A 25,318-nucleotide genomic window follows, 5' to 3' on the forward strand; every position below is an offset into this window, starting at 1 on the left:
ACGTTACTGACATTGAGTAATCTAAAGGAATACGTTACAAATTACATTTTACAGCATGTATTCTGTAATCTGTAGTGGAATACATTTCAAAAGTAACCCTCCCAACCCTGACCATGCATTAATTACATTTAATAGCAATCTTATATGTAACACAAAACAAAGTAATTACCTTTTTATCTAAATTATGTTAATTTGTATAACTCATTTAACTGCAAATGTTAACACACTAAAGTATCTGGGTGTATGTAACAAATATAAATACGTATACACCAGGTATATAAATACCAAAACCATCAATATGAGGCACCATATGACTAGGCAGGTTCAGGTTTCAAATCACTTATGTATAATTGGTTCCCATGAGGACACATTATTTTTTCTTGCATCAACTCGCAGAGCTTGGCAAGCTTTCTGCTCATTTGTCTTGTTAGGTATAGCACAGTAAATGCAAATTGTTATGATTTCTGATCATATTTTAAATGAGATGTAAGTGAACGACCACTCGAAACCACTCATGAGAGATTTGGTGTGTGTCTATTTAGTTAGTTTTTCCATAATGTGTACGTCACTGTCGGATATTTGAGTAATTTCCTATGTGGGAAGGACTGGATTATGTCAGCGAATTTAACAACTTCATGTCATTACAGATTGAGTAAAGTAAGAAATCCCCGTAATCCCCCTCACCCCTTCCCTGAACTGATCATCATGTTTTTGGTGATGACGAAGCTCTTCTTAAAAGGGCAACACAACTGATTCTGAAATCGAGTTCATGAACTAATTTAGAGCTGGGTATGTTTATATATAGATATAGATATAGATATAGATATAGTAGATCTTTTCTGTGGTAATAATTTATTATTCTATCTCAAGAATAATCTTGGTGGATCTTTTAGCTATTATTATAACCAGAAGATGCCCTTAAAGGTGCACTCATTATTTTTTCCGCAGTAAAAAGTTTCATTTTAAAGGAAATTAAAAGTAATTTTGAAACATTTGTATAAAATCATGAGAACTCACATGAGATAAAGACACCAGTCATATCAGTAGATTTATATTCTACATGGTGAGGGTCCCTCATGGGGGCTGCCATAGGCACGCACATCCAATATACCAGGTATTAGTGTGCAGAATCCAAAAAAACTCATAATACAACAGTAAAAAACAAAGGAGACCCACACCTAAAGCAAAATTCCATCAACAGAATTTTAATATACGTAACGTTTTGAGCATTCCACTCTTCATCAGACATGATGATGAAGAGCGGAATGCTCAAAACGTTACACAAGTGAAAATCCTGTTGATGGAATTTTGCTTTAGGTGTGCGTCTCCTTTCTTTTCTATGGCTGCCATGTTATGATCACATGACCAGCTGAATCTCAGTAACCGCCCTATTATTGGACACTTTCACTCATAAATTAAATTAATTATGGTTGACTGTGAATAGTGAATTTCTACCATGGCATTGGTAACTGAAAACCATTGTGTTTAAATGATGCATCCATGACCCTAGGTGTCAGTGTAAGTCTAAGATGACATACTTAAAAAAAATTACTAAGTGAACCTTTAAAGATGCTCTAAGTGTTTCAGCCGTTTTGCTAACTTTCCCAGATTTAGCCAGTTTATTAGACAGCCCCCGTTACTTTAACCACACGCCCTCTCTTCAAAACCCCGCCCTTAAAAAAACATGTCAACCACTCCGATGTATAGTGCAAGATGATTGACAGGCAGAAAGCGTGTCTGATTGGCTAAAAAGGGTGGCCCTAACTCTTTGCAGTGTTTACAGAACATAGGGCTGTCACAGAGACAGGTGATATTTCTAAAAACAATTTATGGTTGAATTCAAGTTATATTTTTCAGGCAAAATGCACTTTTTATGTGTGGTATTAAAAACCGCTTGTTCAGCTCTATTGTTATTATTATTATTATTATTATTATTATTTGTATTTTGTAAGGTCGGTTATTATGACTGCATATAACATTATAAATGTGAATAATAAAGACCCATGATCACATGCTGTCTCAATATTAGTCTTTCAGTGGTCCACACTTGTGTACCTATTTCACTATGATCTGAAGAACAGTGGCATTTCACGATGTCGATGCCCTTTTAAGCAAAGCCCCTCCCTTTCTCTCCAAGCTCCTCCTTTTTGCATGTCAATACAGTGACAAGTCACATGATTGGCGGAGTGGTCATTGGGAGGGGAGGAGCGAGTGTGAGTCTCTGCTTGTGTATTGAAACTCTCATTTCTGTGCCTGCATTCCAACCCATATCAAACCCTTGAAGAGAGCAGAAGGGGAAAAAAAACGTAAATAATACCATGGTGAGATCGGTACGTGTTGAGGATCGACCCATGGATGCACATTCTCAGGAATCGGCCGCTATAGGATTCAGAAACAGCGAAGAAACGCACGGCTTTAATCTACTTTTGATTTCTTTTAAGCACTAAAGCACGACCGACCGAGGTTTGATGGGGGCCAAACAGATACGTTTTCTTTTTCATTTTTAAAGAGGCAAGCAGGATGGCTGATGACAGAAATCAGTAGCGAGAACGGATCCGTTTCCCCTTTAAAATATGAATGGCAGTTGGTATATTTTTGGACCTGTGTCGGAAATAGGACATTAAAGGTGTTTTTTTTTTTTTTCATCGCCTTTTTTTTCGCTGGGCAGAAATCAAAGGACATGGAGACTGGTCCCGCGCGATAGGGAAATGATACGAAGTGTTCTAAATGTAGCGTTTAAGGATATATTCTAAAAAGCAGATTGTTTCATACTGTGTTACATTGTTTCATTCGCTAACGCCTTTTTGGAACGCTTTGAAGAGATCAAAGTGAAGGCGCTTGGCAGTCCAGTTTTCTCTCCAGAGTTGGGAGTATATTGACTGGTTACATACCAGTGTATGTTTTCTGTATGTTCCTTTGTTATCATGAGGGGGAAGTGTAGTGTGCCCGTAGTCTACACATATGTGTAAGAATATGCAGGTTTAGATCGTTATTGTCTATGAAATGAAAATATAAAGCTACGGCTTTTGCCAACGTAGATGTAAAATACGCATATTTTAAGTGTAATGCACGTATGAGCTATATTGAATGCTCACAGACGTGGTAGGTTCAGAACGATTATAATCCTCTTTGGGAATAAAATCCGTGTCATTGTGGTGCTATTTCAAAAGACGCTCGCGCTGTATAACTATAGAATTGTCATACAGTAAAAAGAAAAGAACAAAAACCTTGTCGTGAGAATAATAATTTACTTTCACAAGGTTTTACCAGTTTATTGCTTGAGGCTGTTCTCGAAAAAGGGCCTATCAGCGTGTCGTTATCTAGTAAACCAGGAGCTGTCAGGCAGGTCGTGCAGATGTGTCAGTAGTCTGGAATATTCATAGTCGTCATAGATAAATATTGGGCGCAGGGTTCATCGCTACACATGCTGAATATAAACTAGTGTTTTGGCATCTCAAGTCACAAGACAGAAAAGTCCACTTTCGTGCTTTGACAGGAACACAAAATTCTCGGGACGCCTACAGTTGACACGAACGAATGAAGAAGTGGGTGGTGTAATGATGTTGCCTTGAGCAAAAAAGTGTGTGCTGTATGAAAGTATACTCTCTTGGAGTATTGGTACTCTCATTGGCGCAACAAGTTTCTTAGAACTTCTGATAAAAGAAGGCCTTTTTGGTTGACACTTAACCCACCACAGTTTCACAGAGATTGACAGAGGAACATTCTTGACTTTAAAGAACTTCTAAGAAGAACACCTCGAGAGGGGTTTTAGGCCGTTTTGTGTCTCGACTTTAAAGTTTTAGGCAAGTTGTGAACTCAAAACCCTCGAAGATGGCAGAGAATTGGAAAAACTGTCTTGAGGAAGAGCTCGTATGCCCTATTTGTTTGAATGTCTTCTCGGAGCCAGTTCAGCTCCCGTGCAAACACAACTTCTGCCGCATGTGTATAAATGAGGCCTGGTCGAAAGATACAGGGATAGTTCGCTGTCCAGAGTGCAACCATGCCTACAGCCAAAAACCAACTCTGGAGAAGAACCACAAACTGTCCAACATTGTGGAAAAGTTCAACGCGTTGAACGTTGAGAAGACCCCAGCAGTCTTGCACTGCATCCTGTGTCGCCGTGGTCCTCCACTTCAAGCTCAGAAGGTTTGCCTTAGGTGTAATGCACCCTGCTGCCATTCCCACGTTCAGACCCATCTCCAACAACCTTCTTCCAATGCTGGACACTTATTGGTGGACGCTGAGGACGTTCGGGCTTGGAGTTGTCCACAGCATGATGAGTACAGACTGTATCATTGTGAAACTGAGCATGTGGCCGTGTGCCAGTACTGCTGCTTCTCCAGATGTGCTACCAACCATGGTCACGCTGTGTGCGATATAGAAGTCAGACGCAACGATATCAGGGTAAGCAGCCACACTGAGATGTCCAATCTCACCAGATACAAATCTGTTTTCCTTCTATCATGCAGTTTCCATCCACAAACCACAATGTTCTGTGTTCTTTATAAGTCTGATTTTTTACTTCCAGCCTGTGCTTCACTTTTGGACTCGTTTCTCTTGGTGAAGGCGAGTTTCGTCAATGTATTTGCTAACTATACTCTTCCCTTCCCCCTTTTTACTTCCATTTGAATGATAAACAATTGGGTAGAGCTGCAAACAATACTGAAGCTCTCCTCTGGGCTTATCTTCCCAGAACAGGTGCATCCTTGCGTGGCATTTTGGGGAGGGGGAGGACTGCGACTGGAGAATTTAATGATGAGTTTTATTTTCTGTAGCACAGATGAGGGGAAAGGACAGATTTGGATTTAATTTACCCCTAACAAGCCCTGCATTTTCCTTGGCTTGCTGCAACAAAATGACCTGAATTGATAATCACCACACAGTGCTTTAGAAAAATCATGCTTTATGATTTAATAGTTATGAAAAGTAAATTCATAAACTTAAAACTGAGCAACACACCATATCACAGCCAGAGTGGGCTTTTTAACTGCTCTGATATTATCAGATACTTACTACCAATATCTAAAAGATCAGCAAACAAACAAAAATACGGCATTAAGGTTGAACTGTACATGGCCGAGAGCTACTTATAGTGCACATTTTTCCCTTACAGTAGCTTAATGCATGTATTAAGGGATAGAGCAGCCCTTTGTGCCACTGATTTGATTCATGTTGATTCTGGCAGCATCATTTCCTTTTATGTTGATTAAATAAAATCATACAGCATCAGTTTTTTCTGACATCGCTGATGCCGTTTCTGTGAGCAGATATGCTAGCAATGACCCCTCAAACTAAAATAAACCTTGCTATGGTGTTGCAATTTGAAAGCGAAACCTTACCTATTTGGGAGGTTTTGGGATTTCCATAGTTCACTAAAGCTTCCTCCCAGGTAGTCTATGAATTTTAATCTTATGTGTTTATCTACATTCTCACTTGGTGCGGTTAAGTTTACTGTCTTTGATGGACATTGGACACTATTCGGCTTTCCACATTCATCTGCTACAAGGCAAAATGGTTCTGTCTGGTGCTATAGCTCAGGGCAAGGTTGCTATTGCCTTGTTCACACTGACCTTGGTGGAAGGGACGCTGGTTTGAAATGACAGTGATTTTGAGCACCCTACCCCCATTCCCCCTTAAGAGATGTACTGGATGGCAAGCCAGCACCGCTGCCATGAGGTATTAGGTTCCACCCTCCAGGCTTCTGACGGCAGCCCAAGCTCATCAGTCAATACAATTAGGCCATGGTCTTAGATCCTAGAGCTTCAAAGACATTTTCTTTCTCCGTGTGGTTTTCTGCTACGTGACCTTTCTTCTGTTCCTGATTGTTGATGTAGATAAACACCAATTTAATCTGTAAAGGAGTAAATGGTTTAGAGAATGTGTTTTCATGAACTCCAAACGTTAGATTGTTGCCTGTTGTGTTGCACGTCGGTAGATTTCCAGCTTAATTTAGGTAATTACTCAAATTAAAGGGATAGTTCACCAAAAAATGTTAATTTTGTCATCTAGTTACTAGGGATGCACCGATCCGATACTGAAGCTTTTAGACGGATGGGGTATCGGTCCTACGAGCCCGATCCAAATCCGATACTGTGTTAGTCATATTTGTTACTGTCAAGTTTCAAAAATGACATAAAACAACCATAAAAACACCATTAAAGCAGTTCATATGACTCGTGCATTTTATTCAAAGCCACTTGAAGACGTGCGATAGCTCTGTGAATCACAAAAGGCTGTGTTTAATAAGTAAATATATAGTATGCGCAGCGCCAGTGCATTAGTGAATGGTGCTCCTCTGTTGACACAAGCTCACTCTTTACATATTAAAGAGTACACCAAATTAGTTCCACACAATAATGTAATGATATTCAAAACCGATTATGCAAAAAAGCAACACTTGTATTGGCTTGGGATCTGTATCGGCTGATACTGAGATTTCCGATATCGGAAGAGAAAAAGTGGTAGCGGTGCATCCCTACTAGTTACCCTCATGTTGTTCAAAACAAGATCAAAAATGTTATGCAGAATATCAGCCTCAAGGCCTTTGCACACCAGAGGCGATGCACTAATGCGAAAAGAATCACAAATGAATGGCCTTTTTAAATTAAAAGTGACACGATTGATTGATTTTAGCACACTCACGCCTTTACAATAGGTGTCTCTAATCGACAGGCAGTTTTACCCTAGTACGGTAGGTGGCGCAAAGCTCCTTTCAGCTGGTCTGACCTTTGCCCATCATGGATGAGCAGAAGAACTACCAATGAATCGCAATACGTAAGACAAGCGAGCGAGTTCTCTAGTGAGCCGATCGATAAAATAAAACGCACCTCTCTACAGACTGCTGCAGTTATGATGAGTTTGTTGTTGATTTGCTCAATGTGGAAGAAAACATTCAAGACACTTTCATAAACTATTGCAATTCACTTGCTGGCAAGCTGATTGACAGTATTATTATGTATACACAGTCTGAGGTTTAAAATCACTGTGTAATACACACACATAATGACAAATGTTTAATGTCAAAACAAATGTTATTAATTGGAACAAAACTGATTGTATCTTATTTACTTGTTATACATTTGCTCAAAACCCTGAATGTTAGTTATGAATTAAACTTGACAGTATCTAAACACAAAATCCATCATCAGTCTGACCCATTATTTGATACTTTACTGTTAAAGACTGTACATCTGCCGGGTCCTGGGTAGCTCAGCGAGTATTGACGCTGACTACCACCCCTGGAGTCGCAAGTTCAAATCCAGGGTGTGCTGAGTGACTCCAGCCAGGTCTCCTAAGCAACCAAATTGGCCCGGTTGCTAGGGAGGGTAGAGTTACCCCATGTGACCTCCTCGTGGTCGCGATTAGTGGTTCTTGCTCTCAATGGGGCGCGTGTTAAGTTGTGTGGATCGCGGAGTGTAGCATGAGCCTCCACATGCTGTGAGTCTCCGCGATGTCATGCACGACGAGCCACGTGATAAGATGCGCAGATTGACAGTCTCAGAAGCGAAGGAAACTGAGACTTGTCCTCCACCACTCGGATTGAGGTGAGTAACCACGCCACCACGAGGACCTACTAAGTAGTGGGAATTGGGCATTCCAAATTGGGAGAAAAGGGGATTAAAAAAAAAATATTAACGATAGCACAGCAATACGCTTACATAATTTTGTAAAGAAACCACCATGTTTTGGGGATACAAGGGCACAGAGTGCACTGCAAGTCACATCAGTGGTGTTAATATTATTAAGCAAAACACTAAAGATCCGTTATCTTAGTTCATTTAAAAAAGTGATACAAAGGCAAAGATGCCAGAATATATATTAGAGATATAAGAGAATTCGCATAAAATTAAATGCAAAGGCAAAAAATGCAGAAATATGAAATAGATTATGAAGACAGTCCACATAAAATCAGAGAGCTTTGGTGCAGTGATGCAGCAATATCATTTAAATGTTAAGAGAACCCATATGAATTTTTTTCTTCAGTTTTGAAGGCATTTCATAAAAATGAAATGCACATCCTCACTGCTGGTTCAGGATTTCTTCCTTGAGTTACTTCAGCGTATAATGTCGGTGATCAAAACAGCTTTCTGTGCTTTAGCACCACAAGTTCCACTGGTTTTGGTAACTGTAGCGGCTCTTGACACATGATCCATATTTTATTGGTCGGGCATTTCATCGGCGAACAGAAAAAGTGAAAAACCTTCACTTTGTCGGCACGTGAATGTACGCTCTAGGTGTGAACGGCTTTATAGGAATCAGTTGTTTCTATTCCAAAATGTTCATCGTAGTGAGAAATTTGCATTTGGTGTGCAAAGGCCTTCAGTCACCATTCACTTTCATTTTATGGAAAAAGATGAAATGATTGTAAATGGTGACTGAGGCTAACATTCTGTTTTTTTCTTTTGTGTTCCATAGAAGAGAGTGTCATACAGGTTTGAAACAACACAAGGTTTAACATGATAGTTCTTTTTTGGGAGCTAAGGCAAAACTATATGTTAAATTCATAGTTTTATATAGAGAGTATATAAATATATATATATATATATATATATATTAGTATATTTTATAGTATAGAGTAAATACAGCTCTAAATAGCTTTAAATTATGTAATTATGTGGCGGTAAGGTTAGTGTGGCCTGTATCAGTAAGAGACTTCACAAAAAAATGATTCACTGCCAAATATAATTCAAATGATGTTTTCTTGTGCCACGAGAAAATCGGTTGATGCATACACAAAATAAAAGCGCAGAGACTTAATTCACATGTCCGTTTACTCTGTACCTTGTGATTTTGGATCCAATTTGTCATACACTCAACAAACAAAATCTGTTGAAAGGGAAAGGTTTGGCTGCACCTATCATCGACAGTGATTGATGTAGTTCATTTTGCACAGAGGGTACAGTCAGCTGTTATAAGCATCTGTCAGATGTTGTGATTGAAGATCATTAATTTGCAGCGCATCCCTCTCTGGGTTTTGCGTTTTTTCCTACTGCTGCATTCTGAAGACTGACATTGACTTCCATTGTTTTTTACTCTGTATAGCTGACATGAATCAGAATTATACCACAGCATAACTCTCTTGAAGGGTTAGATAAAATATAGCTAAAAATATATATCTTAATTTTCAAAAGTGTGTTTTTCTTACTAAATTACTATAAGAAAAATGTATATTTAATAATTTCATATATATATATGAACCAATATAATACACAGCAGAGTTTACCTACATATATATATTTTTTACAAATAATATATGAAAAAAAAGTTCCATGAATATTTCTGATTGATGATGCACGTGAATTATTGAATCAGAGGTTTCCGTCAATTCATTGAAATGGAAAGTTTAAACTGATTCATAGAAAAGAATCAATCTAACGAACTCTAAAATCATGAATCAAACCAAAGTGACCAAACAGGCATGACAAAGCTCTATACTGGCTGAAACAAAACAGGCTCACATGACAGATGTGCATATTTAGCAATAGTTATTACATCAATATTTGAATGAACAACCTTATTTTTCCTTACAAATTTTGAATGGATCGCTTGCACACCAGATTAACCTACAAGGTAATAACTTTAACAGTATAATGGAAGAATAAAAACAGTCTTAGCCTACCCACAAATTATGCTGCTGGGCAATCCTAATCGTTTTTGTTTTGTTTAGAAAAATCAACATATATTTACATGGGCAGGGGTCAGTATGCTACGCAGCTGGTTGACGGTAAGATGTGATTATCCCATCAAATTACCTCTCTGTTGTTTCTTTATTTAACCTCTTGGTTAATTTTTAATCAATAGTATTAGTTGGACCAATTGTTAATGCCGGTTAATTGTCCATTCTCCATTCTCGTTTATTTCTGCTCAACCAAAACACTTCTGAGAGACGCTCACTGAACTGATGCTATTCATAAAGAGACAGTACCAGTTTAGCAAGTGTTCTTCAAATCAGTGTAAATACTTGCAAAGAGTACAAATGATGCATATAAACACTGAACATGTAACAAAAGATATATGCAATTATAATTTTTTATTTCAAGAAATCATATTTATTGATGGAATAATAATTTTTAAAAACTAAAATGTGATCAAAATGATAAAAAAAAAAAAAAAAAAATCAATCATGGGGCCTAGGTAGCTCAGAGAGTAAAGACGCTGACTACCACCCCTGGAGTTCGCGAGTTTGAATCCTAGGGCGTGCTGAGTGACTCCAGCCAGGTCTCCTAAGCAACCAAATTGGCCCAGTTGCTAGGAAGGATAGAGTCACATGGGGTAACCTCCTCGTGGTCGCTATAATGTGGTTCACTCTTGGTGGGGTGCTTGGTGAGTTGTGCGTGGATGCCGCGGAGAATAGCGTTAAGCCTCCACACGCGCTATATCTCTACGCGGTAACACGCTCAACAAGACACGTGATAAGATGCACGGGTTGACGGTCTCCGCCACCCGGATTGAGGCGAGTTACTACGCCACCACAAGGACTTGGAGCGCATTGGGAATTGGGCATTCCAAATTGGGGAGGAAAAAGGGGAGGAAAAAAAAAATACTAATCATAATCTTTATAAAATCAATATTTTTATAATGTACCAAGTTAGAAGGTACCCTATTTACTTGACTGCTAGCTGAGAATTTCTTTCATGTGTATGCAAAAAGGAAATTGTAACTGAAATATACCCTAATAAATCAGAATCAGTATTGCATCGAATCAGGAGCTTGTGAATCCAAATCGAATCTGGAAATCTGCATCAATACCCAGACCTAGTCTCAATGCTATCATAATCGCAAAACAAGGAGGGATTTTGAAACAAATCCGATGACATTCTCTTATGCATTAAAACGCATTAACATTATTGTGATATTCACAATGTTGCTTAATTTCGTACTGTCATTGTAAATATACCTTATTTTGGATATTCGATGTACTGCATACCACCCAGCCCTACTCACTAGTATGAACAGCTAAAATGGAAGATTCAGAATGCTGCTTCTAAGAATACCAGTTTTGTGTAAGCTTTTATCCAGCAAGTGAGGTTATTAAAATTTGACGTCATGCTACTGAATTAGACATGGCCTCAGTCAACTTTGGCAGCATAACCCTTGTTTTTCGCCTGTAAGCTTTTGAGCATAAGTGGCTTGGTGTTGCTGAGGTTTGTCCTCTTTTAACAGGAAGCAGTTTTATCTGTGAGCTAGCCTGCATTCATTATGGAGCTTTGCTCCAAAATACACACTTGCAGGGTCAATGCGATTTGTCTCTGCCTTGGACACAGACAAAGACAAAATGGGGAAAGACACTGTGAAATGAGTCTTGGTTCCTTCTCATTTCTCTCCTCTATTGCTGTCTTTCCTTCTCCTCCTCCTTGATCCTCCTTCATATTCCCCTCTGAATATACAGATATGAAAAAAGAGCTTTGTTGCCATGACAGCACCCCCACCTTCTCTTTTGTGGCTGCCTTTTTCATGAAGCGTTTGTTTAATTAAAACTAATTTGGTTTGTTCCTTAGATACTCATGAACTTCTGTCAGGCGTCGCAATTCGTTTGTTGATTGTGTTTTTGCTTTGTTTGCCATTGAATATAAAAGGAAAATAATTGAAATTCCTCTCCAGCCACCAATCATTCTCTGTTGGGGCCTTGACAATTGTATTCATTGGAAAGAAAGGGAAGGAACAGGAAGTTAGCGTAGTTACTTTTGTGCCATCAGGACAGAAGACACTTTTATCTTTTTTTGTGTCTGAAGCATTGTTCTCATATTCTTTATGTTGGGAAAACTTTTAAAAAATAAATTGGAATATGCTAGTTAATCAGAGTATTCAATTAATTTCTTATTTCAATGTTTTCTAGCAATAAAATAAGACAGGAAATTATATTCTAGTTTTAGGAATATAGAAGTATTTTAATGACATCTAAAAAAAAACACACACTGAATTGCGCTAATTGAAAAATAAATGCATTGCATTTACAGTGCTTGCATTTTTGAGGAATGCAATTTCATATGATTGTATATTTAAAAATATCCTGGCATCGCAGAAAAAGCAGTAGAGTGCCGATGCACAATCTTCACTTGCTGCTACTATGCTTCACCAATAGGGATGCGCAATATATCGACCGTCAATAAATAATTAGCCGATAACCGAGAAAATATTATTATCGCACCAATATTTTTGCCAATAATTTGTTATGGTTTATTTGCTTGCGGCTCAGAATCTCTGACTGCCTGCAGCTTCTTTCCTTCAGGCAGGGACTCGGGCAGTCTCAAAGACTGTGTGCGTGTGCGCACACACAACATATCTGTGAGTGAAAGACAAGCTCATGTCGCTCTGTGAGGAATATTTCAACATCTCTGCACCTTTTGAAGTTGTTTTGGGGCTGGTTTTAGTCATCTGCTGTAAGAAACAACATGCCATTTCCCATATTCTGTTTGTTTCACGAGGCAATAAACGAAAACGCGGCAAAAACATGCATGTACAGTATGTTACTTGAGGGCGATCATTTTCGCGTATTCGTGAAACATAAACCGAATGTGGGAAATAGCACATCATTACTTACAGCACAGCACTGTGATTAAAACAAGTCCAAACACAACCTAACATGGTACATTTATGTTGAAATAATTCTCACAGAATGACTCGAGATGGCTAAAAACGCTAGTTTGTGAGTGAAACGAATGTGCTTGTATTTTACGAGTTGAGACTTCTGTAATGACTATTCGTTTTCTATAATGTTACCTATTCCCATTATGATTGTTGTGTAGTTGTACAGTGGAACTGTCACAGATAAGCGCTGTAACAAGCGTCTGTGAATGAGATGTGCAGAAGCACACAGAAACCACCACTGTACTCACAGTCTGGCTGCTAGCATAAATATTACACCATGTATATAGAGATTAGGGTTTGTATTTTGTGTTTTGTTGTTTAATGTTCGTTATGCAGTTTATAGTCTTATTTAGTTTAATGCATTAATCCATCTCTGTGAGTCATCAGGATTAATGTAAACACTCATATAAATGGGCACCATACAATTTATGCAAATTGTAATTTATTTGTCATTCAAATCAGCATTCATCTGTAACATAGGCACATTTCTGGTTCATGTTATATCCGCCAAACCTTAAATAGCAGCAAGTCCAAATTCCAAGCTTTTAAATGATACATATTTCTCAAATGCGAAGCTTTTAATGAGTTAGCTAGCAGTTCCAGGTTATAGGATTACAAATTAAAACGTTAAAAAAAAATATATATCGGGTATCGTATCGGCCAAAATGTGCTGTGAATTATCAGTTATCGATATCGGCCCAGAAATTCCATATCGGTGCATCCCTATTGTTTTCATTGTTTTAGCATGTTAAATTAATCTTACATCTAAGCATAATGCAGTTGTTGACACCATGTATTTTTCATCATCATAATTTTTTTTTTTTTTACATATTTATTTACATTGAATTCAAATCAGATGAGGACCATCAAATTCAAACTCGGAATGCCATTTGTCTTGTTATATATATATTTGGTCGCCAGGGAACGCTTCCCCAATCATTGCCCTCAACTTGGGAGGATATAACTTTGCTTTTCAGATGACTAAACTATTTTCAGTAATTAAACTCTTGGCTGGAAAATATTGCTTTAATTAAAGAAAGAAACAATTGTTTAATTTTTCGATAAAGCAAGAAACAGTCACTTTAAAGCAGGAACTCTAGAGAAAAAGTTTAAAATTACTTTATTGTCAAGTTCAACTAAGTTAGTTTTGTAGGGTTGAAAATTAACAAAAGGAATATATTTCTGTGTTACAACCTGCATTTCCTTTGGGAAAGAGTTCTTTTGCATTCCAAGGCTTACAGAGGTTGTTGATAGTGATCTGTCAGCCCATTGGCTGTGGTGTTTGTTTATTGGGGGTATGCAAATGGTCACAACTCGCGTACAGTGGGTATGACAGTGTGGTCTGCTAATTGGCTAGTTTAAATGTATCAGGTCTGGTTCTGGTCACATAGTCAAGGAAATGATAAAGGAGGATTGTAACTTGTGCTCTTCCACTTTCGCTGGCTCATCCTTTAAAATAATGTATGTATTATGTATGCCAGAAGTTTGCAGCTCTTCACCGGTAGTGGTGAACTTCTGGTAAACCTTTGGCAACAATGGACAATTTGCTGCAAGTTTGCCGCAAAGCTCATTTGCATGTGAAAATTATCTGTGGCAAGTTTGTGGCAAATTTGAACTCTCAATTTTTGTAAGGGCAGTCTTTCCTCTGAGCTCTGCTCTTGGGCAGCTGGGTTACAGGGCATCAGGCTAGACTCCAGCTTGCAATGGCATCTCTGTCTACCCTTTCTCTCTTTTGGTGTTCTTTACTCTGGTCATATGCATTCTTGTTTCATATACATATTTCATAATCTAGTTTGTAAATTTCATCTAAAATGTAACAATCTGATGTAAACTTTTAAGGCATTAACTGTTATTAAACATTTTCTCTTTAATCACTGTCTATGTCACTGTGTAAACTATATACATTAAAGTCATATTAGGGTACTAACAATGCACTCCCACATATATTGCTATTCTAACTGAGCTAATTTCCGTTGCTGGTATAAGTAGCAGAAAGTGGTAATAGACAAGAAATGCACAGTTTTATACCATCATGCTGTTAACATTTTTTTCAGTTACTTCGGCATTCCTACTGCTAAACCACTTTAGTGAAAACCCACCTTACAGTTTACTTGTTTTATAAAAACTACCGTCCAATGACAACAGTGCAGGTGGAACTTCAATAACCCTATTAATCAGATCCGATTGTGATAAAGTTTTATTATTTTTTTATTTTTTTATTTTAACTTACTGTTGCTCTTGGTCTTTAACAACACCCGATTGCCTCACCTATAGATGAATCGTAGTAGCAGCAAGTGAATATTATGCATTGGCTTTCTACTGCTTTTCCTGCAATGCCAGGACGTACAAGATTGAATTTCCAACCAAATTTTAACCACTGAAATTTTAGAGACATTTTTAATAAGTGAAAAATTTAATTTAATAATTAAAAAATAATTAATAATATTACCTGTCTGATAATGAAGATGAAAAAAAGGAATATTTTGGAACTGAACTTTGGTAGGTGATTTATTATTGAATTTTTACTGATTAAATTGTGCTAAATGTTTTCAATTGAAATATTCACAGCTTGCATAAGAATATACAACCATATGAAATTACATCCCCACAAAATGCAACCACTGTTAATGCAATGTGTTTATTTTTCAATTAGTGCAATTCAGTATGCTTTTTTGTTTCAAAGACATTTGTCATTAATATACTTCCATACTAGGAATTCTTAGTTTATAGTTTGAACTGAAATTAAATTTCTGTTCTTTCAACATTAGTAATGTAGAACATGGATCCAGTCTTCACTGGCTGCCACCGCAATTTTTCACACTCAAATTTAAAAGCTCACCATTCACACATACTGTGTAAAATAATATTGTATGTGTTTATAATCTTATGATAAACAGATTTATTTATTTATTTATTAATTTTTTGGAAAAGTAAAACAACTTTTGTTATTGTCCTAAATTATAAACATGTAATTCTGGTTCTGTTCACTCTACCTCACTTTGAAAAGTCTCATTTTATTCCACTAGGTGGCAGAAAGCACTAGAAATTTTTTTTTCTCTGTCACATTCCATCACGATATACAGATCTGAAAAGTAGGTGGCGCTCTAACGCATTTTAGCCTTAACAGATGCGCTTGTCCATAGACATTCAGTCTAATTTTCAGTTCAAGCGCCACCCTTGTTGTTTCATTGAATATATCAGCCTCTGAGTGGATTAGAAGCTCAATCTAGGTGGAATTAAAAAGCTGAGACCCTCCCCTTTGCGATGATATAAAACATTTTATCATCAATAGTTCAAAACATTTTCTGATGATTTGTTATGCATGCTTTTCCTTCTTGATGACATAGTTTGTCTTGGAAATCTAAGATATAACATTGGATTGTTCAGCCAAGCAAGCTCACAGACAATTAAAAAAAATGGCTCATTTCAATGGCAGAGGTAAAAGCAGATATAAAGTTTGTAGCTATTTGGGGCTTACAGCAGCAGTTATCGGAGCATAAAAGAGACGTTGTATTAGATTACTTACAGAAATCATATTTCACTTTGTGATTCTTTTGAAAATCTTTTGAATTGTGGTATTAGGGCAACAGAATGAAGTGTACAGTCACATTGCTGATAATGAAAGCTTTCATTTGATAAATATTTGTCCATTTAGGTGCTATGTGAAGAACTTTTATTTTTATATAAATATTTCTACCCCATTACCTCTGTGGGGGGGGGACACTAATTTTCAATGCAAATGTTTTGAGGCCTTATTGTGTTATTTTAAGTAACATAAATGCAGAAGTGACGTTTTAAGCGTAAACTTTTTTCGTGATATAGTGCCCCCATTTTAGGGGTTAACTGTAAATAGTCTACATCTCAGTCATTTTTATCTATATGTGAGCTTAGTGCTCGGCAATAAAAAGGCTGTCCCTTTTAATTAATCGATTCAAAGCTCTAATTGAACGATTAATTTGCATCATCACTCAATGTTCACGTCAATAATCAAAATGTGCCATTTTTCTTATTTTAAAACGTTTTAGTAAATGTAGGTAAATGATCCTGTATATTGCTCTAGTTTTATTATAATGGTGCATATAAATGAAAATTATTCAATATGATTTGTCCTTGTATGCATTTTATGAAAAACAGTGTGGAAAACATTCTTTATTTTTAAATAATTTTTTATTCCTTTGTTCCTACATTTCACTTTTTAAATTTACTTGGCAACACAGGCTATTTGCTTAATGTTGATCCACTGATTAAAAAAGTTACTCTTTTAATCCATTTCATAGCATACATATTGAGATACAGTATATATTGAATATCAATAAATTATATATTATATTATATTACATATATTGTCAAAAGGCCAAAAAATATTAAATATTATTTTTGCTATATTGCCCAGCCATAAGAGCGCTTGACATTTTGATGCAAAGTTAGTCAACCAGATCTTAGATTGAAAAACAGTATTAAACTAACCATAACTTTTTATCTTTCAGCAAATGCTGATTAAACAGCAGGACCGGATTGAGGACCGGGTACAAGACATAGAGGAGCAACTCTATAAATTGGAATCTGACAAATGTCTCTTGGAAGTAAGTGTGTTCTTTTTATACATTGGTAGCTAAAACACATCATTTTATAGCAGAAGAGTTGCATTCTCTTTGCAAGCTTTCAAAGTAAACACTTTGAAATGCTTTTTAATCTAGGCCACTCTTCCTATTAATGTGAATAATGACCACATTAGTGTACAGGTTTCAGATAAAGGTTGTGCCTCGTTTTCATGGCATAAAAAAATCCAGCTTCCTTAGTAGTTCTTCCCAATCTTCTGAATAGAATCGGATGCAGTTAAGGTACTGTTAAGACTTGAACAATAATGTATGGTTTTGTGCTGATGTGTCAAACCTCAGGACAAAGTGCAACACCTGAAGGAGGAGGTGCAGCTGCAGTATCAGAAGATGCAGCAGCTCTTAGAGGAAGATCTAGGGAGGACCCTGGAGGTTCTGGATAAGGCCCATTCTAAGTTCTGCCAGGATAACTCCGCACAGGCCCTCCAGCTTCATCAGAAACAGCAGGAGGCCAAGAAGCTGCTCAGCTCCATCCAGATGGTTTTCGATAAGGCAGAGGACATCGGTTTTATGAAGGTGACTCGATTTTTATTGCCGTTGTCACTTCTACATTGTCTGTGTTTGTTATAAATGGTGACATTTAGCAACGTTTTAAAGTGCCTTTGCTTCTTGTCATGGCAAGGATGATGAAGAGGATATTTCTGCCAGGCTCTTATGTTGAACTCAGATCTATTTCCAGCTACAACAGTGTAATAGTGTACAAAGATGCCAAAGAATGATTATTTTTGGCCCCATGTAGAATATGCATCCATTTGTCATGTGCTAGGCACACATTGCACCTCTATGGAATCCAGGAAATATCTTTTTTTTTTTTTTTTTTCCTCCAGTTTGGGTTTCATTGTGTAGATTTACGGATGTAGAATCAGATTCAGTTACTCTTTCCTGAGCTAAGCTATGTGATTGTATTTTAGAGACATTTCACTGTTGACTGTTTCTATCCAATACTCAACATATTGGAGTGAGACATTTAAGCGATGTCATTTTTATCATTTTGGGCATTCTAATAAACATCATTATTCCTCATTACCACTAAAAATCTCAATCAAATCCTTACCATGTTACACACAAACAATTTCTGATGGTTTTTGTGTAGCATTTGTTAGAAATGATGTAGTCTCAGCCTTAGACGGCATGCCCTCGGACTGACCACAGTCCATTCACTGACTGTTTGATGCATATTGCATACACAACTGAAAGGCTCTTCTGAAAAATTTCCAATTAGATTGCCCAACAGCAATACAACTTCCAGGAGTTGGGGTGCACAGGCTTTTATCAGTCTGCCAGGAAATCAAATATCTAAAATATTGTCAAAGTTTGCCAGGTTCGTTGCTTTAAATTTTTCTTTGTTTTCTTTTGTCAGTTCTGCTTGGTTTTCTCTGTGAAATAATCAGGACTTATTACTTATGGATGGACAGTGAAATTCTGATTATAAAGACCCCACATATTTCCTATAATTACTTTCTGTATAAGGGTCAATGACGTGATGCAATTTTTTTGTCTGATCTATTAAGGTATTCACAAATACATTAAAATGCAATTCATACAATACAATTACTTGAATACACCTCTTCTATGATGAATATATTTTAAATGACTGAGTTCAAAATAATTTGTATATTTTTTTTCTGGGGATCAAAGTAGAAAATAATGTCATGTGGTGCAACCGTCCAGTAAACCAACAATTTGGCATGAAAAGAGCAGAATAGTCTTTTATTAAGATTCCTAAAAAAGCGGTAAAAAGATATTGTTTTAAAATATTAGTATTTGAAAACATTTGTTCACGTAATCGAAGTCAGGTCGCGTAACCGACATGCTGGTAGCAATTCTCTAGTCATGAGTAGTGGTCGACTGATATGTCGGCCAATTTTCAGAAGTTTTTAATTACCGGCATCTGACGATACATTTTTCTGTTTGGCTGATTAGTTTCTCAAGCCGCGAGGGCACCAAGAATTGCCTGCTTTCATGTGAAGGAGGCCTCTGAGACATGTTAATGACCAATCCCACTTTGTTTTGTTGTTATTTGCCATCATTTTACTACAATAACTGATTTACAAACCCCACAAAACCTGTACAAATCCATTGTTTTCTTAATGTGGGGCACTCGTATATCTTCCTCGAAGCACGTATTATTATAGCCGGGACCAAAACTGTATCCCTCTGACTCACGAATGTTGCATGACGGTCAGTCTGTGACACTTCAACCAGGCAATCTGGACTGAGTAAACTGAAAGCTGTCAGGAGATTGCTGCTCGCTGGATCCGCACGAGCGCGTGAGATCAACTTACACCACTCACCAAGCACTTTTTTAGGAACACTATGGTCCTAATAAAGTGCCCGACATAGTCTTATGCTGTTGTAGCTCATCTGTCTCAAGGTTGGACGTGTTGTGCATTCTGAGATGCTTTTCTGCACACTACAATTTTACAGAGTGGTTATCTGAGTTACCATAGTCTTTCTGTCAGCTCGAACCAGTCTGGCCATTCTCCTTTGACCTCTCTCATCAACAAGGCGTTTCTGTCCGCAGGACTGCCGCTCACTGGATTTATTTTCTTTTTGGCACCATTCTGAGTAAACTCTAGAGACTGTTGTGCATGAAAATCCCAGGAGATCAGCTGTTACAGAAATACTCAGATCAGCCCATCTGGCACCAACAATCATGCCATGGTCGAAATCACTGAAATCACATTTTCTCCCCATTCTGATGGTTGATGGGAACATTAACTGAAGCACCTGACCCGGATCTGCATGATTTTATGCATTGCACTGCTGCCACACGATTGGCTGATTAGATAATTGCATGAATAAGTAGGCATACAGGTGTTCCTAATTAAGTGCTGGGTGAGTGTATGTACAACTAGTTTGATTTTGGTCTTTCTTGAGAAAATTTGATGGCTAATGTGCACATGCCATCCATGGTTGCTGGACTACTGTGTGCACTGTGTTGTTATTTCCTTCTTCCATTAACCAATTCTTTGTGATTGTGCAAATATATTACTAAAATTGGGTGACTGAACAGAAACCAGAAGAAACTGCTATCTACCATTTCAAAGATTTTTTTCTTATTATTTTTTACAAAATTAAAGTTTTGTGTGAAATTTTTTAAAGCATTTTTATGTATGTTATTTTATCTACTAAAATAAATTGTGATGTATCGACCTATTGGCCACCCTGCTTTCTGGATATCGGCATCAAAAATGAAAAAACCCATTACGGTCAACCACTAGTCATGAGACAAAAAAACATATAACAGAGAGGATCCCTAGACCCTCATGACTAAGTAAAAAAAAAAAAAAGTGAAAGAGACATTTTTATGAAAATGCACAATTTGTTCAGGTCATATGGAGTAACCCTGACCAAAACCCCTTGAAAAATACCTTGAAAAATAAATGTCAAAAAAATTTATGATTTTGTTGTGTACACTTTCATGTATTCAAGGTGCAAGAAAAGTATTTTAATACCTTTTACTTGATGGTTACACCACATGACATTTCTAAAGTCATTAAATCCTTTTTTTTTTTTTTTTTTTTTTTTTTTAATAATACTATAAATGTGTTTTTAAGAATTTAATATGGACACAGATAACATTTCTACAAACTTGACATTTGTGTTTTTAGCTAGATTTTTAAAAGATTTCACATTTTAATCACCTCGGACAACGTTATTTGTCATTGACCTATAACATGTTCGGCTGCCACTGTATTGCCACTGAGTCTTTTAATGTAGTATCATCTATTTCAGATCTAAATGGCATGTAAAAACAAAAGAACTGTGTTTAGTTACTTAAAATGTTGGTCAGAATGGTTCCTCCTTTCTAAATGGGCAGTTTTTGGCCTGAGTAATCTGCAAAGTATGGCAAGGCGAGGCTAGAAATTAGGAATGTATTCCTATTTAGAAAGTAATTGTAACTAATAAATGGCTTTGTTTCTTTCTTTTTAGAATACAAAATCTGTGAAAATACTAATGGACAGGTGAGTCAGCAGTGTGCTCCACCACAGAGTTTTCATATTTGATTCAATATCATTGTTTCATTAGTCCTCATTCCAGGCCCGTTGTTGCCCACGTGTAAACAGCAGCATATGTTGTTAATTTCTTTGATTATAGGTCTCAGTCATATGTGGGCAGCACATTGTCACCGTACAAAGTGGGCAGCCTCAACTCCAAACTCTTCCTTTCAGAAATCTCTAAAAGAGAGAAAAACCTCTGCAAGATGCTAGAAGGTATTTATAAAATAATTACATGGATTCAAGTATTAATTGTATAAACAACTTCTTGTGTTGTCACTTTTTTGAGTTTTCAGTATTTTAAAGGGTGTGTAACTTATGCACCACTAGCAGCACTAAACAGAATTGCAAAAATAATGATTTTTCAAACAAGTTTCAAACTCTTCCACTGTTTTCCATTGTTCGGTGGAACTCATGCTGTTGGTTGAGCCATGTTATGTTATGTCGGGCTGCTCAAACAAACAGATCGCAAATTCGTTTGGTACCACTAGTCTAGTGGCCCAGAAATTACATCCTAATCTTTGAATAATAAACCATTGCTACAATAATTTTTTTTTTATCCTAATCTCACCATTCTTACACTCTCTTGCTCTTCTCCTTTTGTACTTTTCTCATTCCCTCTCGTTTCAGCTCCATTCAGTGCTCCTGCAAACTTTCTCCAGAGTATCCCAGCATACCTGTGCGAGAAGCGCAGGCATTCCGTGGCGTTCCCTGAAGGTAGCGGAAGCAGCCGAGCAGGGGCTAGCTTCATGGACTCTTCCTCTTCATCAGGCCCTGCGGCTGCTAAGCAACCGTGCCTGAGTCTCACTCAGGGCTCTGCCCCGGGTGAGGGCCAGTCCTCCCAGCAAGCTCTGGGGCCATGCAGTTCCGCCCAGCACGTAGGAAGCAGCAGCTCGGCATCTGGCTCTCAACCCTTACCGCACTCCACCTCCGTGTTCCCTCACTCCCATTACCCAAACAGCAGCGCCTCTCAGCTGTCCCAGTATGGAGCACGGAAGATCCTGATGTGCACCGTTGATAACTGTTACTGCTCAGGGGTGCCCTCCGTGTCCAACCACCGTGGACATCCGCCCTACCCTCGCTCCAGTTCCTTCCCCTGGCCAGTGAGCTCGCAGGAGTACTCGCATGCCCCTTTGCCCTCCACCCCTGCCATGTCCCAGCCTCTCCAGAGCCTGTCCATGCGTGACTGGATCGATGCCTCTCAGTCGCACAGGCACTCTGACTTCTACAGCCTGTACGGCCAGTCTTCCACCAAGCATTATGTCACCAGTTAACCTCTGCTCCAGTGACTGCTGCCAGTCACCAAGATGGGGCGTACTTTTCCGCTGAGAGATATCTTAAAGGAATCGTTCACTCAAAAGTGAAAAGCCATCATTCTCTTACTCGTGTCACTCCAAACATGTATGGCTTTCTTTCTTCTGTGGAACACAAAGAGAAAATTTTATATAATGAAAGTGAATAGTGACTCTCATAGTAAAATAGGTCTGCAGAAGTTATTCACTCTGTACATGTGTTTTAAGCGACATTAGGGTGAGTAAATAATGACAGAATTTTCATTTTTGGGTGATCCATTCCTTTAGAGTTGCATGTGGGGCATTTTGTACACAGATCTTATCAATAATTTAGAATGAACTTAGATGAACTGCTGAAGTCTGAAAGCAGTAAAAGTTAATATCACAAAGTCAAGCATAGCTTTGCACATTATTTAGGCACTAATCAGTGTTGTGATTATGTACCATGAATGCAAGTTGCTCTTCTTAAAAATAACACTCACTATTTGCAAGATTCAGAAAAAATGGAGGATGCTGTCATTTGTTGAATCATCAGTTAAATTGCACTTTCTTTGCAAAAATTCAGATTTTTGCAATTACTCTTGACTCATTCGGTGAAACAATGAAAGTCAGCAGTAAAACGATTAACACAGCTCTTAATGAAACATATTGTCACTTAGAGCAATTTACTGTTGAGAGAATTGTAGCCCACAAAATTTTATTAACTTCACATGGTTATCATTTATTAGAACACCCATGTGCAACATGGGCGAAATCTCTGTACAGTTTCCCCAACCGTCCATATTTCAGTGTTCTTTTTGTTTCAATTGGAGTCTGTGGTATTTTAATTAATCACAAATGGCACAAGCACATGTTAGCTCAGATGTTTAAGGTTTTAACAGACATGGTAGGAAATCAAACAGCACAGCATTGTCATCGTTGCCATCATTTGTTTTGCTTGAACTTCCCTACTGAACGCAGCTTTCAATGAAAATGCCCTTCACTTTGGTTCATGGTCCTCTGGTGCTTCATAGGCTTCCAAAGTAACAGGCCTTGACCAGTTTGTGAACGCGTCCCCAACCACAACATAAAGTCTCGTCCCCATCCAGACGGCGCTGTCTCTCTCTCACGCCCTTCAAAGCCACAGAAATGCTCCCCTTTACATCCTGTATGTTAAACGCAGGATGTATTGGTTTCGCATTCTTTTGCTTATCCATGGCCTCTCATTATATATGACTCAACGGTGGTTTTAGCGCTAACGTGTCAGTCGAAGACCGAACGGCCTGTTTTCAGAGGGTCACCATGCACTTGATGCCTCTGCATTTGCTGTTAATGCTGTAATTGTTCTTCCTTGTGTTACATGCCGCTTCCGGCTCTGAGCAACAGAGCCTTTGGGTTCCTGTTTGTTCCTGAGTGCATGTGGAAAAGAGTTTATGAGCACTCATAGAAAAATAATAAAACTGCTAGCAGCTATAAAATGACTTTTGAAACAGGGAATGGATTTTTTGTTTTTAGGACAAGTTATGTAAAAAAATATTGACCAATGAGCATTACGAAACTAACTAAAAGACTGGGGGTAAAATGGAGGGATGATTTTCTGTTGTAAATATTTTGTGAAATGACAAAGAAAGACTTGTAATTTGGAAAGAACCTTGTTCAAAATAAATGCTAATTTCAAAAATGCTTCGAGAATCATATTTGCATGTCTTAACTGTGTCAAGTCATGTACAGCATGTTGCTTTTACACAAAATCTACACAAATTAGTTTTTTGAGAATGCATTTATAGGAATATTCCCAGTTCAAAATAAGTTCAGCTCAATCAACAGCATTTGTGGCATAATGTTGATTACCACAAAAATACATTTAGACTCGTCCCTCCTTTTCCTTAAAAAAAAAAAAGCAAGAATCTGGGTTACATTGAGGCGCTTACAATGGAAGTAAATGGGGCCAATCCGTAAACGTTAAAATACTTTTCAAAAGTATAACCAAAAGATGTAAACAATATGCGTGTAAACACTATTGTACTGTGATAAAATCGCTTACTAATCTTTTTTGTATAAAGTTATATTCAGTTTTACAACTTTGCCGTCATAAAAATGTCAGTTTAAACAACTCTACAAGTTTTAACAGATTAATTAGTCTAAGTGCTTTTATAAAATTAGCTTCACATTTCTACCTTTTAAAGCCTCCAAAAATTGGCTCTGTTCACCTCCATTGTAAGCGCCTTACTATTACCTAGATTTTTGCTGCTGCTTTTAAGTAAAGGAGGCATAGGCCGAAATTATTTGTTGTGACATGAATCTTGTCGATTGAGCTTAACTTGTATTGAACACTAAATATTTCTTTAAGTGATTAATGAATTTTAACCTTAAGTTCTTTAAGATTACTAGACCATATAGCAAATATCTCTGTGGTAACACTTACATTAACACACAAGTTTGTGTCAGAATTGTGTAAACCTATCATTGACGTAAATGCTTTCAGACAAAACTTGAGAAATCTTGAGCAACTGGGAGTGAACTTTAGTTGAAACTGTGAATGAATTTGAGAAATGTGAACTGTATTTTTTAGCATGACCTCCGAAAGACATATCAGAACAATTTCAATGCAAAGAGGTTGTAGTGGAAGAGACTAAAACATCTTTAAGACCCATTGAACAAAATGCGAAAGCGAAAACAGAAACACAAATGAGAAGTCAAAATGCCCTTTGCCTTGGTCTCAATTTCTTGACAAAGAAGAAATTTAGGTTATTGGTGGTTAGTTGTTCATTTTCTTCTCTCAACTGCCAGTGACCCACTCACTTCTGATATGACTACTATGTGCGAACTAAAACGCTTCAGT

General features: G+C 37.5%; 1 protein-coding gene across 1 annotated transcript; it reads left to right on the forward strand.

Annotated features, from left to right (window-relative positions):
- Positions 1-2,217: 2,217 nt before the first annotated feature.
- Positions 2,218-24,174, forward strand: LOC127423046 (E3 ubiquitin-protein ligase TRIM8-like). The gene is made up of 6 exons (XM_051667046.1): positions 2,218-4,404; positions 17,076-17,171; positions 17,487-17,720; positions 21,141-21,172; positions 21,306-21,421; positions 21,836-24,174. Exons 1-6 carry the CDS (start codon positions 3,832-3,834, stop codon positions 22,477-22,479), a joined length of 1,695 nt encoding a protein of 564 aa, XP_051523006.1. The 5' UTR covers positions 2,218-3,831; the 3' UTR covers positions 22,480-24,174.
- The last annotated feature ends 1,144 nt before the right edge of the window (positions 24,175-25,318 follow it).

Source organism: Myxocyprinus asiaticus, chromosome 32 (assembly GCF_019703515.2).
Source record: "Myxocyprinus asiaticus isolate MX2 ecotype Aquarium Trade chromosome 32, UBuf_Myxa_2, whole genome shotgun sequence".
NCBI lineage: Eukaryota > Metazoa > Chordata > Actinopteri > Cypriniformes > Catostomidae > Myxocyprinus > Myxocyprinus asiaticus.

Excerpts from the sequence above, each read along its gene's own strand:
- LOC127423046 (XM_051667046.1), top strand. The coding sequence starts at position 3,832 with ATGGCAGAGAATTGGAAAAACTGTCTTGAGGAAGAGCTCGTATGCCCT. Across the intron at positions 4,405-17,075 it reads TCAGACGCAACGATATCAGG|CAAATGCTGATTAAACAGCA; the intron begins GTAAGCAGCCAC and ends TTTATCTTTCAG. Across the intron at positions 17,172-17,486 it reads CTGACAAATGTCTCTTGGAA|GACAAAGTGCAACACCTGAA; the intron begins GTAAGTGTGTTC and ends GTCAAACCTCAG.